Below are 22,123 nucleotides of genomic sequence, written 5' to 3' on the forward strand. Positions count from 1 at the left end.
GAAGTTACCTATAAAATATCTTAACTAATTTAGTACCTGGTATTGTTGTCATTATTGTGGTTCTGTCATGTCATTACTTAACGTTTGAATATGAACAGCTTAAAGCACCACATATTAGAGGGAGTGCCATTTTTGCCCACTAACAAGGTTTTAATCAAGGCATTCAGCAGCTCTAAATAGGCCTTTGCTTCTGAATTTGCATATCAGGAGGGGGCTGGGAGCATGAGTGGGTGGATGTCATGTCCCAGTGATTAATGATCTCTAGGAAGCCGAAAAGGGGAGAGTAATATACGCAGTATTTCTACCCCCTGGAGTAGGAATGCAAACACTATTGTGCAGATCTGTGCATAGTCACTGACTTCCTGGTAGCTGGAGAATTTCATACACTCCTTTACCACAAATAAAACTGTCAGTGGAGTGACAAAGATCAGAAAGCCGGGCTTCATTTATTGAAAAGAATAGCTCAGACACAGTGATCCAGAAAATTAATTTTGTAGGTGTTTGGGAACTTGGTTGTTTAATAAGAAACTGGTAAAAAGAGAACTTTTGATGAAAGGCCTGAAGCCACCAAATATTCATTGAATTTTAGTCTGGTTTGTTTCTAACTATTCCGGAATTATTGGAGAGAAATAACTTCCATGATATAAAAGACATATCTTAAACAGGAATTAGAACAAAACAAAGAGAATAAGCTTTCCAAAAAGTAGAAGTTGTCTGAATTTCAGTTGCTAAAAGAGCAAAAGGGATATGGCACAATGTGGAACAGCCACCCAGTCTGATCAGACCAAAACCAGCACATTTGTTAGAAATCCTGTTACTTTTGATTGCTATGATTTGCTTTCTCTTTCACTAATTCTTTGTCAGAATTGTATTAATAACAAAAACTGAGGGCATCTTCTAAGTAGGTAATTAAACACATTAAATGAAGTTGTTTGGTAAGTTTTTTCTGTTCTTGGGACACTTCACCAATCCTTGAAACATCAATGCTCATAGCTCCATTGGTATCTTTGAAGTCTGCATATTTAAGCCTAAATAGTTCTGTAGTATTTCTAAATATATCCATTTTTACGTTTAGTTGGGCATCAGCAAGTAAATAATAACAGAATTCTAATTTTTGCAGCATCTGTGTAATTTATCCCCATATTCAGGAAGAGTACAAACGCAAGTCTGTATAATGAGAACAGGATAGATAGCAAACTCAAGGGATGTGTACCATACAAGAGACCCTTGCAAAGTAAGTTCCATCTTACTCCATTAAAGAGGAGGGAGGGACCCTGTGGTCTAATTGAAATCACTTAATGGATATTTGGGAAGCGCTTCTCTGTGCTTTGTAGAATGCAAAGACTGCCAGTTACTAAAAGGTAGCGCTTAGTAAATAAACCTGAATCTGGTTTTAATGTGTTAAAAGCTTTCTGTATTTCTTATACGCTACAGGCTAAGTAGAAGTCAAATATTTCAGGGGACCTGAGAAATTGCCACCATATCCCACTGTTTTAAGAGGAAGAAATGTTTTCTGTGGTGTATTTTGTCACATTAATGATAGTAATACGGATGTATTGTAAAACGTTTTCAGTTTCAAGGAGGAAAAAACTGACCTGCTACATACTAATGTGAGAGTTCCCCCTGCTGTCCTGCAAGATCAGCTGCTGTAACAACACGCTGCTGGAAGCTGTGCCTTTATCTGTTGGATAGGATACTGGGGGGGCTGGAAGTAATAATGCACTGCCGCAGTATAGCTTTTGGAGCTTTTCTTTCTTTTTCCTTGTTTGTTCCAAGAGCCAGCACTCAGGCGATAATGCATGCCACCTTCTTTAAAACCCAGAGAGTAGAAAACAAAGCATTGTTTGAGTTGCAGAGCCTCTTTTTGGTTGCAGTTGTACAAACAGTTTATGGTGAGTTGCACTCCGTTTTTAAGTCTTCCAAATGAATAATGAATCTTTAAAATCTGTTTCAGCAATGCAATCAACCTCTTAAGCAACGTTCCTGTTTCCTGCTTGGATGTTCTTACTAATTCATCATCCCAAGAGGAAACAGATATAAAATACAATGGTATGAATATGGGAGCAATTCAAATTTTACTGGATTTCATGGAGAAGAGAATAGACAAGGTATGGGCTGCAAAGATTCTTCACAAAAAGGGCCTCTTTCGTTAATGTAAAAAGTGCACATATGTAAAGCTTCTTAGAAACCTTTCAGACAATGTATAGCACAAATATGGTTGTCCTTGCTTCTAGATTGTAAGATACCTCAAAACTGAAAAAAAATTCCTGTGAATATCTGAAGCATACTTGCTCTGTCTGTTTGTGTGTGTCTGTGTGAGGATGAACATTTGGCTCTTTGTTTATATCTCTGTAAAGTTCATGTTTTAGCTGTCATGTAGGATTTTATTGAAGGGTTCGTAGGATTTGAAAAGGAAAATTTTTTTCACTTGTATTTTATTTTAGGGAAGCAGCTATAGAGAAGGTCTGACTCCAGTTCTCAGTTTATTAACTGAATGCTGCCGAACTCATAGGAATATCAGGAAGTTTATCAAAGCTCAAGTAAGTAAAATATTCATCAAAATTTAAATATGACGCTAATGATAAACTCTGAGGTTTGTACATCAGTGCATGACACTGATACTTTAAAAGTATGAATGGTTTCATATTAAATTACCTACAGAGTTCTTTGTAGTGCTTTTTTCTGTTAGGTTTCTGACAACTTGTCAGCTATGGAAATAATTTTTCAGTCATGTAAATCAATAGATATTATGGCCTAAGTTCCACAATGTATTTTGTAGATATGTTAAATGATGACATGAAGGGTATTGTAAAGCTGTGTTAATACAAATCATTGTGGATCATGTGACACAGGGGCAAAGAACTCAGTGAGGTCTGTCCCCTTAAATCCAGCATGTCAAAAAAAATTCAGTGCAGTTAATAAAACTTCGCAAAGCTGTGTAGTAACCGGTGAGGCTACAGGTGTTTTGATGGGTTCTGCTCGAGCTTTAGTTTGACCTCAGCAGGCAGGAGTCACTGGAATTGAAACTTGTGTACCAGCTGTTCTGTCAGAGTAAAACTGTCCCTGAACAGAGGCACACTTCATCACTTGGTCTCTTTAAAGAGCTGTTTAATACAGTGCAGACTGTGGGTAGGCTTTTTACAGGAAAATAAGATTTCGATGCCATGGTTAAAGATCTAAAGGATCTCTGTGGCTTGGTGGTTGGGTGTGGTTTTCTGTTTGTTTTGCTGCTTTTCCTGGAGTTAAGTGGAGAAAAGTTGAAAGATGAGCAAGGGAAAGAGCTGAAATCAGCTGAGAAATGTTCTTTTTCCTAAGATGCAGTGATTTTCAGGGTGCATGGTAGATACCGCTCCCAGGTCAAACCTGCACCTGAATTCATAAATGGAGTTATTTATAATGGATAAAAGCATACATTTCCTGCCTCTTTCATCTATACCAGGAGAGTGGTTTTGGGAATTTAAGAAACTTGTTCTTGCTGTTTATTGTTTTTATTTGTAGCAGTTCTTTCCTATGATACCCTTCTGATCTGTTCAGTTAAAATAAAATACAGTTGCAGAGCCAAATTTTCAGAAGTTAGAAAATGAAGTTGTCTGCATGTGTTTACAACATCTCAGCATCTAGATGGCAGGACATAATTGCATGCTGTCTCCTACCACAGGACCACTGCCTCATATAGTGCACAGAATGGATGGATACTGCTAACTGCATGACTGAATATTTGATATTTTGAATTACCCTCATTGTTAAGTGTTGGCCTTAGGCTTTATTTATTATGTACTATTCAAATTCTGATCCGAAGACAGAATGATTAATTTCCTCATGGGCTGTCCTATGGCACTCATCACTGTATTAGTACTAGAGTACTCTAAAAATATTAATTCATTCTTACAACACTCTGTGAAATGTCAGTCATGGTACTATCCCCATTGGGGAAAGTAAGCAGGGACAAAGTAAAATGTTTTTGCTAATTGTTTGAATACTTAGTTTGAAACAGACAGGCTACTTCGAAAAAACCAGACCCTATATTGTAACATTCATTTGTTTAAGTATCATTTCCCAGTCAGTCCAGTTTCAGTAGTAATTGTGCGGCAATCTTGCATGGAACGTGACATTTTACATTAGACACCTAGAAGACAAAGGACTTGCATTGTCTTGTGAGAATTAGTGACATCTTTGGTTTCATTTCCTAGTAAAACATTGAAGACCCACAATTCTTAACAGGAATCTTCAGATCATAAAATTTCATATTATGGCCTAGATTTGTTTTCAGATCATATTGTACACTGTGAATGTGAAAAAGTTAATGTAGGTTTTAAGTCTGAAGGCATATGTGCAAGGAGGCAGAAGTTAGGTTGCAAAACCAAGTACCTCCTGCCTGCCTTAAGGGTTGAAATTAACAATATTAATGACATTTAATGATAAAATAGTGTGCTTGAGGAAATGTTGAGTAATGTTTTCTCCAAGCTAAATTTCAAAAAAAATGTTGATCTTTTAAAAGAATGTTTTCTGGGAGAAGTATGCATTTCCTTTGTACATGTAGAGCCAGTTTTTTAAATTTATGGCAGTGGGACTTGCAATGTGACTTATTTTCCTGATTTTTCGTTATAACTATATTCATTGTTCTGTATAAATTACACATCGTGTTAATATTGTAAGTTTCCTTAAGCTGGTATTTTTAATGCTTTTACCAGATATCTGAGCAGAACAGAAGAAACAAAGAACATGAGGTTACTGCTGTCTGTTGGCCAACTATTTTGTGACACGTTTGTGCTCTTAAACTCCTAATAATGTGGGGGAGTTTTTGTTTGGTTGGTTGGTTGGTTTTTTTTAAAGTTTGGGGACTGAGTACTCTTCTGCCCAGCTTGGCCGACCATAAGGCCTGAATATATTAAGAAGCAAGAGTCATTACTAGTGCGTGTAAGCATAGTTAGGTTGATTTTATTTTTTTTTTTTTTTTCTTGAAGGAGCAGAGCTTAGAGTATTTTCTTGTTCTGTTGGCTGTTTGTTTCTGCAATGATTGGGTAGGTATTGCCATGCATTATGTACTGTTTTTCCTTTTTTTTTTTTTTGTGCTGCTAGGTATTGCCTCCACTAAGAGATGTATCAAATCGTCCAGAAGTTGGCACAACAGTGAGAAACAAGCTTGTACGCCTTATGACACATGTTGACCTTGGAGTAAAGCAAATTGCAGCAGAATTCCTTTTTGTTCTTTGTAAAGAGAGAGGTAAAAATTACTTTTTCTTCTCCCTTTTATATAAGGCTTTGCTGTAATGTAATTAGTGCATTTTGCCTCATGCTATAACTCAATTCTTGTAAAACTGCTGGTTTTTGTTTTTTAGCTGATAATAGCCGAGTAATTTTCTGTATCACTCTTTGCAGTTGACAGCTTGTTAAAATATACAGGCTATGGTAATGCAGCAGGACTGCTGGCAGCAAGGGGCTTGTTAGCAGGAGGAAGAGGAGATCATTGGTACTCGGATGATGAAGATACAGATACAGAAGAATACAAATCTGCAAAGCCGAAGTACAGTATTGTTTTCAGTTCTGCATATCCTGTTGCATTTTAGTTGTTTTGACATAATTCTTCTGTTTCACCTTGTCCAGAGAGGCCAGTTTTGGAATTACGCGTGCTTTTATTAACTGCTGTCTCCTGTTGACTTCAGGGTCTAACTATTGAGAAACTGGCCTCTAACAGTGACTGTCATATAGTCAGATGGCTCCAGGGGAAAAAAAAAATTACTGTGAGAATGATATAACTTCAGTCTGAATAAAATTCAAGTCTGTTTAAAATTCAAGTGTGAAAACGGATTTTTAAGCAAATTTTAGAAAAACATTATAGTAACAAACTTAGTAAGGATAGTGTTTGCCCCAGAATTTCCACTATTGTTTGTGGGGTACATCTCTGTAACAGAAAACAAAGGTGTCAGATGTGGCTTAAGGTTTTAAGTAGAACTTTGTAAAAAAGGAACAAACCAGGTTTTGCTTCAGTCAGTTGGATTGCCTGGTACTAAAATTTTCCTAAAGAATCAAGCAGGTCACATGAGTAAATATTGAAGGAGCAAAATAACTTCTACAGAAGTCATGCATCAGGGATCCAGTATATTTGTTTGAAGGATTCGATGAATATATAGAAGGTCTGTCTGCTGATTTTTACTAATTGTAATTTATTTGGTGTTAGGAGTTTCAGTTTGTCATGTTAGATCTGTGATTTGATGCCATTTTAAGCAGATTCTGAAACTGTTCATAGTGGGCATCTAAGGCACGTTATTTTTCTGCTTTACTCAATTTTTGTTGATAGAAAAGGTATATGATGGGGGTTGTGGCTTATTGGGAGGCTCTTAAGGAACACAAATGAAAGACAGGATTAAATGTATGAGAAGTTACAGAAATTATATTGCTTCTATACTAAGAAACACTCTAAACCAGGAGGTTTCTTTTTATTTCTGCACTTCAAGATCTTCTTTTCTTGCTCTTTTGTCTCTGCTGCTCTTTCAAAAGCCTAACATGCAGTTACATGCATATAAGTAAAACTGCAACATCTATTTAGTTAAAAGCTAATACTCAAACAAAATATTCAAGACAACTGTCAGTTGATTTATGCATCTGATTCTCTGTTGCTGTTAAATGTTTGTGATTAAACTGCTTGATAAGATAATTTAGTCTGAAAGTATTCTTTAAATCTACTTCTCTGCTTTTGTTACCACTTCTGTATCACAGTTCACTTGTAACAGTGAAAATAGAACTGGCATTGTAAATTCTCAAAGTAACCTTAATTTGGTTTTAGCAAAAATCATCATGCGGGGGCAATAGTAAATTAATTCAACAATTTTCATTAATAAGAAAACCTAACTGGAACCTGTGTATATTTTTAAAATCAAGCAGTTACAGAATTAGTTTCAAATATGTATCTGTCATTCTGTTCCCCATCAATGTCTTTATTGCTAATGGCATTGTCATTACTACTATCATTATTCCCCTGCTTTCAAACTGCTTGTGTATGGATTATAACATAACAAATACTGGTGGATTGTGTATTTCTGAGTAGCTAGCAAGTAATTAATGCAGAATCAACAAGAAGATAGTATCACGGTTCATGAGAAAAGGCTACCAAAAAGGTATAAATACCAAGGTTGGCTATTTATAGTAAAAACTTTTATGTGCAGTTTAAACAGTTTTATTCTTGGTGGTTTCTGTTAGTGTGCCTCTTTCCTTCTATCTCTAGAAATGTGAATTGTATTGTTTTTCCACCTCCAGCATTAACCTTATCACTGGTCACTTAGAAGAACCAATGCCCAATCCGATGGATGAAATGACAGAAGAACAGAAAGAATACGAAGCTATGAAGCTTGTCAACATGTTTGATAAACTTTCCAGGTATTATATTATAGCTGCTTTTTAGGGAGGCAGCTTATATCCTGGCTCTTTACTAAGATCTAGTGCTTCAAAATAGTGTTATAATCAACTTATTTGCAGGGTTAGGACCACTTTAACTGCAGAGAAAAATGTTTAGCACTTCAAAGAAAAGAGTGATATATAACAGGACTTCAGAGGAAACTCTTTTGGAAGGAATTGGACAGAATCAGGAAGGTCTGGTGGTGAGGGGACCTGCCTCCTAAATGGATAGGCTGATAATAATGAAAAGAATTTCTCCTTTTACAGTATGGGACACAATCCAAGCCCAAGGCAAGTGTATTCCTTTTCCCTAAGTCAGTGAGCAGCATCTCATGGTAACTGCTTATGTCTGCTGCTTATATGAAGAGCAAATACAGCGTGAAGATACTTGTCACCAGAAGCAGTAAAATATAATGGAGTATTTAAAAGAGAATTTACAATTAAGAATTATGGTGGATTTATTAGAATATGTGTGGACTGGATTCAAACGAGCCATTATAACTTGTTTTAAATGACTGAGGTAATGCCATAGAAGAAAATGGTACTTAATGTGACATAAAGGTGTACATTATTGCCATGGAAAGTTGATTTTTGTTTTATAGCTTTCTACATACAAAAAGGGAATAGACCTGTGCAGTTAGCTATAGCTTTTTCCTCTTTGACTCAGTATGCCTGGAATTTGCTGGTTTTTCTTCCCTCTTACTTGTAGCCATGTTGGAGTGATTGCTTGTGGGTTTTTTTCTGTAAGCAAAGTTTTAGTCTTGAGGAACACTTAATGTAATACTGATTTATCACTGAACTGAGCTGTAGGAATTTAGGTAAACACGTAAGTGGATCATTCTTCAAACATGGGAAAACTGAGCAGCTAGAAACGTTTGTGTTTTGTGAGTCTGTGGCTACTCAAATAACAAGATCTATTCAGAGAAATTCAGCAAACCAAGTATTGTTACATCTCTATTAAAGATTAGGAATACAGCAAAAGATATGGGAGAATCCTGGATCTTACATTAGCTGAAAAGACTGAATTATAAGCAGGAGAGTAGGCAGGGAAGGGTCTCAGAACAACTGATCTGAGACTGTCAGTGAAGTAATGGGATATTTTTTCACATTATTTGCATGGAAAGCAAGTGTCATCATATGTTACAGTCTTAATAAAGAGAAGAAAATGCAGTGCACATGTAATCTTAATTGAACTGCTATGTAAAATTGAATGTTTGCTATGTAAGCTAGAGAATTAAGATGCTGAGCCTTAGGGGTACCACAATAAAGTGACTAAATGGTGTAAAACTTTTAAAAAGGAAAGATTGAAACTGGAGATAAACTAAGAGTGAAGACAAGTCAGTTGCTATCACTGTAGCAGTTACACAAAAAGTCCATAGCATAAGAGTCTTTTCAGTGTGGAGGCTCAGAGACACCTGCTGTGTTGCCTGCTACCAACTGACAATAACTCAGCAGCTGGTGCCCTGTGTCACTACTCATCCTCTTGGCCAGTAGCATTACTTTCACCTTGGGCTTTCTGTGTCTGTTACATCCACCTGCAGTTTCTTCTATAATACTTAGACTGCAGACTCTTCAGGGCTGGGACTCTTTGTTGTAAGGTTTTTGTTTGTTTGTTTTTTAGTGTAGTGATTACTGTGGGACAGTGTTGTTAATGTGACCCCTTTAGGTGCTGTGATAACATGAATAAAATCACTTGACTGTTCTTCCCACCATTTTTGTTTAATGAAAACTGGGGGGGGAGCGGGGGGGGGGATGCTGGCAGGAAGGAAAAAGAAAGTAAGACTTGGTTTTGGGAGGCTATGGGATTGTTTTTAATGAATGTAATTGAGTGCAGTTGTGGGTTTTGCAGATGTTAAATAAAAGGGGAAGCTGCCAGTCTTGTATACAAGAAGAAAGACTTAGTAACATGCAGATAGTGGTGGGAGTCCCTGCATGTTTTTGGAATTGAACACTTCTGCCTCCAGCTTGAGCCCTTCAGTGCTGGGAGTTTTCAGAGACTTAAATCTACCACTGGAATGCACTTTTTTTCCCTTGGTTTGCAACCTACAAGTTTAAACTGGAGGTTGCTTTGATAGGAATCTTCAGTTGACTCTGGGTTTTCAGTCTTGCTCTGAGGCAAGTCTGCTGGTGGCAGATTTCCTGCTTCTGTTGGTCTTTGTTGTTGTCACCGTAGGAGAGGACATACACCATGAGTTGAGCAGTTTGTTTGGTGCAGTGCTTTGCTTATAAGAGGGGAGGAAGTTGGGCAAGGGTACAAACAGCTCCTTCTCCTAATCTTGAACAAGTTTGTGTAACTTCATCTGTGTAACTTGAACAAGAGCTTAGAGTGAACTTGTGTGATGTACAGCAAAACTGGCTTGCTTAATATACTTCTGTTGTCCCAGTAGTGGAAGCTAAACTTTAAAGAGCTTGCCTGCTTTTACTGGGAGAAGGTATTAAAAAAAAAAAATAATAATGTGGAAGAACTGAAGAACTGAAAGACTTGCCTCCCTTCCTGACTGGTGAGGAGCATCAGTCCAGTCTGTCACTGGGGTGTTTCACATTTGGCTCTGACTGGCTCTGTATTGTTTCTGAAAAGTTACCTGGTGACTGATTGAACTCAGAAAACAAATTTGCAAAAGAGTCAACTTTATTGAAAAGTTACAGCCTTCATTAATGGATGCTAACTCTTTACAGTGTACAGTTTGTACAGGTTTAATGAAACTATAAGTAATAAACTGGCATTTTCTCCCTTCTTCTGTAAGATGCCAGTGGATTTTTGCTCTCTAGGTTTCTCTTTATTTTCAGCATTGGTAGTGAAGAATTGAAACTGCTTTGGGGTAATGTAAAACTAATCCATGCTTTTGGTCATTACTGGTCTTACTTCCAAAGTTTTTCTATTCTGTTAGGTTGTTGGTGTTTAGGCCATGGGGTTCATGAGGTAATTGACCGTTGACAAAGCTAAATTAAAATTAATCACCGAGTTTTATCAATATGGAGGAAAGCTAAATATTGTTTGTGAACCCATTTTCCCTTCTCCAATATTTTAACATAGATCTGGGTTCTACAGAAACTTGTGTAGAATTTAATATTTTGCTCAAATATGGCTGGATGAGAATACTTTTTGAAATTGTGAAATACATATATAAATTGTAAGTGTAAATTAAGATGAAAAATACTATTACTGCAGCTTTTGGTAGATGCAGATGTAGGTAGCTTGCTGGGTGCCTGAACCTGGCCATGAAGTAACTCTACAGGCTTTTTCTGCAATAAGGGTTGATACCGTCATGATGATACATTGAGAATTGTTTGGTGACTGTAAATCAGTGTCCTCTGTATGTGATGCACATCTTTGAGCTTTGAAAAACTCCTCAGATCTGCAAAAAGAATTAACTCAACCTTTATTTTTTGCAAAATACCAAGTTAGCTACCTTAAATCGGTGTTGTATGGTATTTTGTCTGTTGATATAATACGTTATTTGAAATACTCAGTGTTAATTAAAATGTCTGGAAAAAATGCTAACATTTTTTCTATTATAAATGGCAGGTAGAATTGTATATTAACTGACTAATTTAAAATGTCAGGATGCTTTTTCCAAGCCAACCTTGTATTAATAGCAAGAATCCTTTTGCTGATGAAATGGTCTCCAATTATCACAGCTTGGGTTTTGTTGTACATTGAACGGAAGTCAACAAAATGAGTATGTAAGAGAACCTGTCTAAATAAGCAACCATACTCATTAAAAACACAAAATTAATCATAGGATGAATGAAGAAGGCAATGCTACACAGAGGGTTTTTTTTCCTCCCCTTTCTAATCACAGAACAAAATAATGTTACGTGAAAGGATCGGAACTATTATGTAGTACTCAATTATAAGGAGGTGAATAGGTCCCTAACATGCCATTTTATCAAAGGAGCAGAGTGGTGTTTACATGATGGCTATTTGATTACAGACACCGTCATTAATTCCATGTGTCAATACTGCCCTATAGCACACAGAGCAGACAAGAAAGAGTTACCCTTCAAAACAAGGGAATGATTTTTTGAGTTGTTATCAAGCTAAATGGCAAGCAGTAAGCTGGAACTTGTGTAGATATATTTGAAGGGACTTTTGGGAGATCTGGAAGTGGAAGAAGAGAATGCATTTTACAACCGTTTAATTACAGTGTGTTTCTAAGTACACTTGAATAGCATGCTTTACATTAAAAAAAATGAATGTTGCAAGAAGGTGTATTTGAGTATATGGGAGGTCACAAAAGGATGTTCAGATAGGTGTGAATTTGTACTTGTATATATCTTCATGGGTACAGAGGTACTGCCACTGCCACTTACTGGGCCAATGCTATCTCTCTTCTGCTGTATAGATGTAATTTAAACATCCAGTGTCTGGATAGCAAACTGTCTTTTGAAGCTGTATGTGCCAGGTTGTGGTGCTTCCCTTGCCACTTATTATCTCACCTTAAACAGTAAGCACTTCCTCAGCTAGCCCCAGTTGTCAAAGTTCAATGGAGGTCTCTTAAGCGGCCAGTGCTAAATAGTCAAATAGCTGAGCTGAGACCATTCGTACCAGGTAAGGATCAGTGCTGTGGGCTCTGGTGTGGTACTGAAGTTAGCTGAGTATTGCCTCCAGCAGTATTCTGGTTAGCAGATAGTTGTTCCAAACTTCTGAAGCTAGCTTTGTAGGCAGCCCAGATCTTTTCATCTGTTTGTCTTCCTTTGTATTTTTCCTCTTTGAAGAACAGGAGTAAGCTTGTGTGGTGTTCAGAGTTTGCAGTCTTTAGTCGGAAAATGGCATCCCTTCACTGGTAGATTATGGTTAGGAAAAAAATAGGCTGATCCCTGCTTCTCATCCTACTTTCGGTGGCCTGGAGTATTTCTGTCTTCATACAGTTCAGTTTTATTGGGTAGCATTTGTCGGAGGAAGCATGCATGTAGTTCAGCTTCCTAATACAGAGAGAACAGCAAACTTGTAACAACCATCTTTCATCCTGCTCAGGGACTTGCAAAGCAGGAAGTTCGTGCAGGAACTGAAAGGTAATTGATAAACATCCTTCTTATATTATGACGTGAGCTCAGCCTAGCTCATAGTTAAAGCATAGAGAGGAGGAAGTGCACTGGGAATGAACCTCAACTGCAATATGGCACAGTTCATAATGGTGCACTTTGGGTACAGCAAGCTGAGAAACGGGCTTTTGAGCGTCACGAAAGAAGACACAAATGCATGTCAGTGACTCAGACTTCTGCATTACATTGTCATGCAAAACTTGGTGTATTTATCCTCAAAAGACCCCCACAAAAAACACAGCTTGTGTATATGGATATGTTTTGTCTGTTGCATCTGGTGTTCAGCATCTCTGCAGATGACTCATGGGAGAGGAAAAGCTGGTGTCAGCTTTGGGAGTGTGTGTAGCAGGATGTAAAAGTGAAGCATGAAAGGGAAGTTGCAGAGAAAGAGCTATGTCTTTATAATTGACAGATGATGAGATAGGACTTCTTGGCAATATTTACAGGTATCTTGTAAGTATCCTTATGTGAGGAGAAGAAGGTCCCCTTAAGGGGACCCCTTGAGACCTTGTTCTCCTGTGTTTCTTTCCTTTTCCTTGAACTGTTTCTTTATCCTTTACTAGGCTTTATAATTTATTTATTACCAATAATACGTTGTAAATTGTGTGATTTTTATGACTTCTGGCTGCATTGTTAAGTGCTGCAACCTAAGAGTATGCATTGTGGTTTTTAAAACAAAATTCTAGGATCCTCTCAGCTTAAGAGGGCAAGCAAAGGTGATTTTGTTCTTTGTGGCTATGTTTTTATTTTCAGGACTTGAAAGATATGAGCAAGGAGTTACTCTTCAGGTTATCCTTCTCTAGAAATAAGTGTAATAGATCACTACCGAGGCTTGAACTTGAGTGACACTGAATTGTTACAAGATTGATTACAGATTTCAAAGGACACTTGTTTTGTATGATGGTGTATAAAAGCCAAAAAGGCCTTAGATGTATAGGGGGGGTTTCCTGTGAAAAAAGTCTGTGCAACTCCAAAGCACTCTGGCTTTGCCTTTGGGGGAGCCCTAGGGAGCAGGTTTCTAGTCCTGTCTGGACGCTTAGATCTGCAGTCTTCTTTTTTTTTTTTTTTTTGAGGCCTTTCAAATTTGATTTTTAGTATTCTTTTGATGCCTTCTTGCACGCTTCTCCAGCAGAAAAACTTAAGAGTGCTCTCATTTGGGAAAAAACTGCATACTACGGATCGCATTGCCTGAAGGAAGAGGACTTGCTATTAAGTATGGCAAGCTATCTCCAGTCTATATAAAGATAGATCCTACTCTCACACACACGGAGGCAGAGTCCGGCCTGTGCTCTTCAAGTATGGTCATTACAAACCTCCTTCCCTGGCCCCCAGCTTCCCACTCCAGCCTGGTTTGCCAAACCACAGCAGTTTCTCCAGGTCCAGTTTCTCACATTTTGAAATGCCACAGGCATCAGGTTTGTGAGTTTATCACTGTAGTATCCGATTGCCACATCTGCACAAATAGCTGTGCTTATCTTGCTGGTCTCTGCTCTTCTGGAGCAAAAAAGACTCTTGGGAGACTTACTGTAACTGCTGCTTGACTGTACAATACCTGGTGTACCCATGCCATGTAATTCAGATGTTGCCTTTCTTTCTGTTCCTATGGTTGTGTTAAGATTAGATTGCCAGCTGTGTACAAGCAATTTTTGTCCCTTTTTCAGCCAAGGTAGTAGTGCACACTGGGCAGAGAGCTGGTGAAATGCCTGTGCTTCCCCATTGAGTGATGGAGTTTTATTGTCTGTGGCTGGGGAGGGTGGTATATATGTGTTAAATTGACAGTTTTACTGGGCTGCCTTTCAAGCAAGGGGTAAATTGACATCAAGCCTCTGCTCCTTTATTTAAGGTGACTCCTGAATATTTAGAAGTATTCTCCTTTTTTTTTTTTTTTTTCCCAGCCGAAAATCAAAATGTTATCTTTGCCCTTACAGCTTTTGCCATAATCCACATATAAATGAGGTGATAAAAAGTAAGGATTAAATAAATCTTTGCTAATACTTTTTGATTGGCTTAATCAATAATTAATCATCTCTTAGATGAGGCTGTAGCTTGTGGAGTAGATATAATTGGATTAGTTGCTGAGAGGCCTTTGGAGCTTTGAAGAGATTAAAATGGCTGTCAATCCTGTAATTAAACTGCCACAAACAAAAGCAATAGTATTAGAATCAGTCAGCTTTTTCTAAAGGAATCAACAAGTACTTACACACCCCTTAGTAGTGGCGTAGGCAGAGTATGTTCTCGTAACTGATTTCTTTCCATCAACAAGATGAATATGTGTCAAATCATTGTTTTAATTGCCTGGGCATCTACCGGCCAGAATGGCAGGTGAAATTTTAGGAAGAAATGACTGTCAGAGAAGTCCTAGAAGACAAGCTGGTTTGTGTATCTAAAACAGTGAACTTTCTAGAAATCATACTGTTGCTTAAAACCTTTCTATCAAATCTTAACACTGACGTTTGTTATCTGACTTAGCGATTCCTATAATTTTCCTCTGAATGTTGTCAATCATTTTTTAAAAAGAAAACTATAAATAACAGTTAATAAACTTTGCAAGGCTTGCAAAGCCTTGTCTTGAGCCTATTAGGCACTGACTTTTCATGGTGTCTTTAATTGGCTAAGTAGGTTTGGCCTACATGAATGAAGTCTTTATCTGTCCTACTCTTCCCCTCCCACCTATTTTGGAAGGTTTTTTTGTTCCTCTTTCTTGAAAACAGAGGGCTTTAGCAGAAATAACTTCCTTGTAAAGGCTCATTATGTACTAAAGCATATACTGTATGTGACTGTATTATACACATGTGAATTGATATGTGTGCATATGCTAATATATATTCTTGGTTTAAATCTCTTACAGAGATGAGCTTATAAAACCAATGGGAGTGCGGCCGGATGGTACAATGGCTCCTTTGGAAGAAGCAGTCAGCCAGTACCATACCAACAAGCAAGACAGTTCAGATTCAGACTAAAGCATCACCTGCTTCACTCTCAATTCTCCTCTAATCCACACTTTTCCTTAGAGCCACAACATCTTTTATCTAGGCATTTTACTCTCACATTTAGCCAGCGTCACTTTAACTGTTCTATTACTTGGGATATATAAATGATGGGTCCGGTGGTGTAATGTCTGAATTTTTATTATGTCTGTTGAAAGAACATATCAATTTTATTAGTTGATGATTTTTATTAATTTAAAACTAAACGTATTTCAAAGGGATAAAAAGTGAAAGCCTACAATGTAAAATAAAACACAGATGCTTTAATTTTACAGAATTCTGTTTTCTAAACTCTGTAGGTTTTCCCATTCTTGAAATTTTATTTTTTTGTATTGTCTTGCTAGTCTCTCCCTTTCTATAATTGTAATTAAAGAAGGTGTTTGCTTGATGGCATTAGGAGCAGAGGGTGTTTAAACTCAGAAGTCTGACTGACTTATGAAGCTGCTTTAAATGGCATTCAGCTGCAATTTCAGAGATTTTTAAAGTGTCATTGGATTTCTTACTGCTAAACACTTCTGTGGTTAAACTGCTGCTTAAGATTTTACCAATGTGTCAAGTCACTGACTGCTGCTAAAATTACCTTTAAATTGGGAACAAGATGAGGTATGATGAATGTCCTCCCTACCTCCCCTCCCCCATTATGACCACATGAATATACCTCCCCCTCCCATCTTTGGTTAAGTAAAAACATCCCTATTCAAAACAGCATTCAAGTATGTACACTTAAATGTTGTCATGAATGGGAGCGGACTAAAGTGAAGTGCACGTGCAAGCGTTTTACTGAATTGGGGCCTACTTTTGCAGATTAATGGCTGTGCCTCACTTGAAGGGAAGTCAAACTGATCAACAAATATTTCCTTTCAGGGAGAACTTAGAAAGCGGTGGGATAGAGAGGGGAATTTGGGAAGGAGAAGAAAGTCACTTTCAACCCTGTACTCTCGTAAAACAAAGATTAAAGTTTTAGGTGTGTTGCACTGCTGTTGTTGTATCATTGCCTGCTTGTTTTCTTTCTCTCTGTGTTTCTCCCAGCATGAATTACATGAAGAATAATCCATGCCTTAGTTTTTAATTTTATTTTATTTTTTTTTTGCTCAGAAGCGTCCACACGCTACTCCTTGTGAACCTTTCAGAGGCTGGTGAAAGTTTCCCTGTTTTTCCTATGACTTGAGACTGGTTCCCTGAACTAAGAAAGCTGCTGTTCAAAGACCTTGTAAAGGGAGGACTTGGTATGAAATCATGCTGCGGTTTCCCGTAGAGGAGCTTGTACAGATCTCCTTAGTCTTCTGAAAGGACTAAAAGGAAATAATGCACTGCTGTCCTCTCAGCAGTTCAGTTTGTTTTCCCAAAAGACGCTGCCTAGCCATACCAATGCACCTTTTTTTTAAAAAAAAAAAATGGGGGGGAGGGGACAGACAGACCCTTAGGGACATTAATTGTATACATTTCTTCATGCTGGGACCTTTCTGAATCTTAAAATAATTGATGCTTTGGGTTATGATGTGATCGGGGCTATATTGTCTGCTGCGTTCCACATGGAGCATGACAGTTTGCGTAGGGAGAAAAGGAAGCCAGCTACTGTTCCCACGTAGCAACAGCTAAAGCAAACCCCACCAATGTATTGATAATACTCTAATCATGCCAATTATGTATGAATCCAAAAGAGGGAAGGAAGAATTGCCTAGGAGCAAGAAAAACACTTAGCTGCTTCTAAGCTGGGTCTCAGAAATGTAATTTTGGGTCTAACATCATCCACTGACTACTTTGAGCCCAGCACAGGCAAGTATTAAGTACACTGCAAGCGCAAAGAATTTATGAACCCTTCCCAAGAAGCAAAACTTAACTAGCTCTGTTAATAAGGAGTTGAGTCCTGTCCAGATACTGGCTGAGGCTGTTCCTTGGGGCTGGAGAAGCAGTTGTTTCAGTAATAGGCTTTTGTATGGGTTGCTATAGGGGGTTGAGTACGGAGCAAGAAAAAGAGCAAAATGTCAAATTTGTTGTTTTACAAGGTGTAGTATATGCTCCTACAATTAGCTGGCTAAAGATATTAATAAAACAGTAATGGCTCCAGAGACCTCATTAGAAATGGTGTAGCGTGAGGCTTTTGTGGTCTGGCTGCTGTCAATTGCAACAGGGCAACAATAGTTGCAATAAACAGTTCTTCTGTTTAGTTTATCTTGGAAAATATGTGCTCATAGTAGATTTTACAGACATGAGATGCTGCTGCAATTAAAGAAAATGAAGACCAAGCATAAGAGGATTCAGGCACAACCTTCTAGCTCAAGAGTGATTTTCATAATTGGGTTGCCTGTAGTGCAGGTTGATCTAGTTAAATGAATAATTTCTATTAGTGCAGTATCCTAAAGCATCTCTTGTTCCAAGATGATAGTTTGTGGAAGGGGCGCTGCAAGATTTTTGGCTTATCTTGGAAATGTAACGGGTCCATCCTTAGCTGCACTGGCTGGAGATCTGGGAAAATCTCAGGATGATGTTCCTCCAACACAACAGTGCATCTGCTTCCTTGTGTGCTATATGATGTTTTCTCTTCAAGGTAACCATGCAGAAGTTAAGGTTTCTCTTGGATGAGAGTCGGGAGAAAAGTAGAGTATTTGGTGATTTAAAAAACAAAAAAGCTCCCTGGACTTTGTATTTACTGTGAAATCAGGATTTGCTCCTGAGGTTATTTTCAAAGTTGAACCTCCAAAATTGGAGGCTTGGGTGACTGAAACTTAACTTAAACCAGTAAACTGGGCAGTGAACCTGACCAGTTTTTGGAATGCCATCTCTTTCCAACAGAGTGCGGAGGTGCTGCATCTGCGTTTGAGTGTCTAAATTCCTGTCTGATGTGAGCATGAGAATCTGCTGCAACCTGTAATGTTTTAATACCTAGTAATCTCAAGCCTGGAGAGGTGTGACTGCCTCTGCTAGCAGTAGTTCTGATAGAGTCACCATATATGTATTTGACTGTGCATTTCATTCCACATGGTGTGAGCTATCCTGTGTTATATGAAATAATGATATTTGATTATATATGCTTTCATTTTTCCTCCGAAACACTTGAGCATAGTTGACTAAGAAAATACTGTAATCAGAAAAAGGAACCCTTCTGATAGATTTTCTGGTGCTGACTGTAAAGGCCAGCAGGTTTCAGAGACATGTACCTTTCATTCCCAAAACCTTTCACAGTCAGTCACAAATACAAAAAAGTGTGTTTCAATCTTTATTTTGGTATCAACAGGCCAGAGTAACACAGTTCTCATTAAAGCTTGTCAATGATTTGGAAGCTTTGCTTTTCTTTGTTTCCCATTAGAGTTATGAAACAAAAGATGATGGGAAATTGCTGAAATTGGTCAGAATAATTTGTTCTTTTGCAAAATAATGCAGATGCATTTGTTTAAATGCTCATGAAAACTTCCTGGCAGGTATTCTCAAATACTAATTGAAACTTTATGTGCCCAAAAAGTGGTTTTCAGGAAAAAAGGACATTTACAATCTGTTAAAAATGTTGTTGTGAGAAAATTACCAGAACTTTAAAGAAATTTGCCAAAGAGGAAAACCACATTAGCTTCGATGTTTTGAATGTAGAACACTGCTGTATATGTGTGTGGCCAAAGTAGATTTTTCACCGTATATCTGGAGTTTTTCCAAGTTCCTGAAAATCTGCAATGGCTTTTAAAAAAGAGTGAGCACATAACTGGGCAAGAGTGTATTTCAGTTACAGTTCTTCAAGCAGCCTCTACCTGGGTGAAAAATTGGTTGTCAGAGGTGGCTTTAAGGAAGAGAATATTACAGACAAGCCGTCCTATTAGTTGGTTGCCAAGCACCCTAGTCCGAAAGAGGAAAGTAAACCCCAAAGCATACAAGATCCCCAGTCTCCTGAAGGAGCGTTCCACAACATTGTCCTTCACCTTATTACCACAAAACAGCTAATAAAATCCTGTGCTTTAATAAGGTTGGCTGTAAAAAGACTGTTCCACTGTTCAAACAGTTGAGAGCCAGATTTTGCTGGTCTTTGATGAGCAGCAAGTTAAACAGCTGTCCAGATCAGATTCTTTTCTGTCAAGCATGGAAAAGTGATGATTTAGTGGTAATGCAAAGATGCGGCTCACTTTCAGACAAAAAGAGAGAGAGAGCGCGCACAGTTTAATCCTGCAAATGAAAATCTTTGTTGCATCAACATCTCAGTTACTTGGGTGGCTCTGGTTCTTATGAAAAGTTACAGGGAACATTTCCTGGTTTCTTCATGCAAAAACTTTAGTTCATCCTGAAGTTGGTTCTCTCCAAAGTATGTGTTCTCACACGGGTGATACAATATTTACACCAGGAATTTTGGGGGGAAGTGATGTCCGTTTAGCTTTACCTTGTATCCTCTAGCTGGGTGTGCCTGGAATGCAGAAGCGGCCCTGAGGCTCCTGAAGAGCAGGCAGAAGAGCCTGGAATGGCACGTACTAACTCCTTCCCGACCTCTGCTGCCAGCCAGCTGCCTGAGGGTGGCCTGAGGACAGGGGAGGCCCTGCCGGGGAGGTGGGACCTGGGAGGCCACCCTGCCTATCTCCTCCTGCCTGCAGGAAACCAGGGCAGGCACAAGGCTGCGGGGGCAGCCACACAGGTGGCTATGCGGAGTGGAAAAGGGTAGTAATTGCCTACTTGCAGTAAAGCTCAGTGTTTTTCAGGGCTGATCCTCTCGCAGCCAGCAATGCTGTCTACAGGTGAGTCGGATTAATCCTCTGCTGTTACCTGTTACTCGGCCCCGTGGAAGGCTGTGCCTTCGTCCGAGTATTGCTTTTAGTGGTGGGGATCAGTAACGCTTTGGCTGTTGCATGTCTGTCCCTCGTTTTGGAGGTGCACCATAGCTCCATGTCTTGCTTTCTTTCCTGAGAGTGAGGCTCTCTCCTCGCTCTCTACAAGTGAGGATGCGGAAGAGGGTGTCCCACAAAAAGGGACAAAACTCATTTGTTGGGAAGGAGGTAGGAGCAGCCATGTCTTCTGTCTATGCAGCACAGGAGCCACTTTCATTCCACCATCGGACACCTCTGAGTCCAGGCAGTCCTGCAGCCACTCCCATCTCGGTGGACTCTGGCTAGGCTTGAGGACAGCAGAGGCTGTCTGACAGCTGGGGAAAAAACAATCCCCAAAACCTGACCATTGCCACAAGCTGTCCAGCAGCACCATCCAACAGCACGTGGCTCAGGTCAGCTGTCTGTCCTGGCTGGGAGCTACAGGGTCCAGCAGGATCAAGCACACTCCTCGAGCATCCCAGCTTTTTCTAGAGCAGGCAGAAGCACAGATTACTGAACTGCTGGCGTGCCTGGGAGTCGATCCCTCCGATGGCATGCCAATCTCTGTGGGGTACCTAGGCAGGCTTTTAGAGGTTGGTGGGGAAGGAATTATTCAGACCACCCATCTTAGCTGGCTAAATTACCCGGGTAGTCTCTTCAAACTCCTTCTCCAGTCACGGATGAGAGAGAGGACAATTCAGAGTAAGGCTAATTTGGGTGCACTGAATGACCCTCTGCAGGAGCTTTGCTTTCCCTCCCTCGACTACAGAGGGAGCCTGGGGAGACCAGCTGGTTACATTTAACTGCTAAATTGGTTGCCAAAAGATGGGTGGTGAGAATTCCTTCCCGTTTCCCTTTTGCCATGGATCACACTCTTCCCGGAGCAAGATGCATGCCTGCTTTCTCCTGCAAATTTAGAGTGCTCAGTGTAGTGGGATATAGGCCCCCAGGAACCACCACAACACAAATGCTGCATCGCAACAGTTGATAGGTACTGTATGGTATTGTGAGTAGGATTTCATGGACTTTTGCTTAAATAGATCCTTTAAAGCAGCTTTGCTTTTGGAAGCCTGTTTAACAGCTTGTCTTGGTATAAGACAAGTTTTACATATGTTTTGAAATTTAAAAAGGAAAGTGAAACCTTCAGCAAAAATTATAATTAAAGAGGTACAGATAAGACAGAGAAGACAGAATTCGAAGCTCTCTCCAGATGTTACAAATGGAGATGAAGGTGAAGCCATTCAGACTAAACTCTGCTGAGATTGCCCCTTCCTCTTTGCCTGATAAGCCCATTGCAAATTAAAACAAAAGCAGCTAAGATCCACAGGCTTCGGGGCATCTGTAAGCCCTCTTTTACCTTTTAAAGCTCATAACAGATGCTGACTGTGGGTGTTAGTCCTCGTCTAATCAAAAAGGCAATACTTCATTCTAGAAGCTTAAAGTACAAGTTTCTGCCATATAAAAGCCAACAAGTGTAAGAATCCAAACCTGAACCTAAACTACCAGGATTTGAAGGTTTCAGGATTATTTTATGCTCAAAAAGTGATCTTGCCTGGTAAATCAAAGTGCTGTGGCAGATCACACTTCTGAAGGCATTTCAAAAAACAGTAGGTTGGGGGTTTTTCCCCTTTTTGAGAAGAGACTAGTGACTGCCTGGATTCTCTCCTGTTTTCTCATTCCCCAAATGTTCATAACACCCTGTTGGGGAGGAATAATTCCCATCCAAGTTGTAAAACACACTTATAAGTAGATGGGAAAAGCATGAACAGAGCTGTACAGAAAACAAAACCGCCAGGAACAAGATCTTATTTTGCATGCTTCTCACTGTTGTAGTTTTGCCCCAATTAGCATATTTTAAAGACAAGCCTTTTAAACAAAAAAAATTCTGCTATCTGTCTGAACCGTTCTCAAGCTTTGAACTTT

General features: G+C 39.0%; 1 protein-coding gene across 2 annotated transcripts in view; it reads left to right on the forward strand.

Annotated features, from left to right (window-relative positions):
- RIC8B (RIC8 guanine nucleotide exchange factor B) overlaps positions 1–19,375 on the forward strand; it is a 40,088-nt gene extending 20,713 nt beyond the window's left edge. Inside the window, exons 5-11 of one of the 2 annotated variants that reach the window (XR_008732429.1) lie at positions 1,955–2,108; positions 2,445–2,540; positions 5,080–5,224; positions 5,380–5,524; positions 7,255–7,374; positions 15,287–16,389; positions 16,521–19,375. Coding sequence is in view for 1 of the 2 variants with exons in the window: in XM_055711768.1 (XP_055567743.1) it covers positions 1,955–2,108; positions 2,445–2,540; positions 5,080–5,224; positions 5,380–5,524; positions 7,255–7,374; positions 15,287–15,398 (772 nt within the window). In the remaining variant the exon portion in view is untranslated. Of the gene's footprint in view, positions 1–1,954; positions 2,109–2,444; positions 2,541–5,079; positions 5,225–5,379; positions 5,525–7,254; positions 7,375–15,286; positions 16,400–16,520 lie in introns of those variants that run through there. The other variant, XM_055711768.1, reaches the window with a different exon arrangement.
- Positions 19,376–22,123: the final 2,748 nt, after the last annotated feature.

This window comes from Falco cherrug, chromosome 5, assembly GCF_023634085.1.
Source record: "Falco cherrug isolate bFalChe1 chromosome 5, bFalChe1.pri, whole genome shotgun sequence".
In the NCBI taxonomy this organism is placed as follows: domain Eukaryota; kingdom Metazoa; phylum Chordata; class Aves; order Falconiformes; family Falconidae; genus Falco; species Falco cherrug.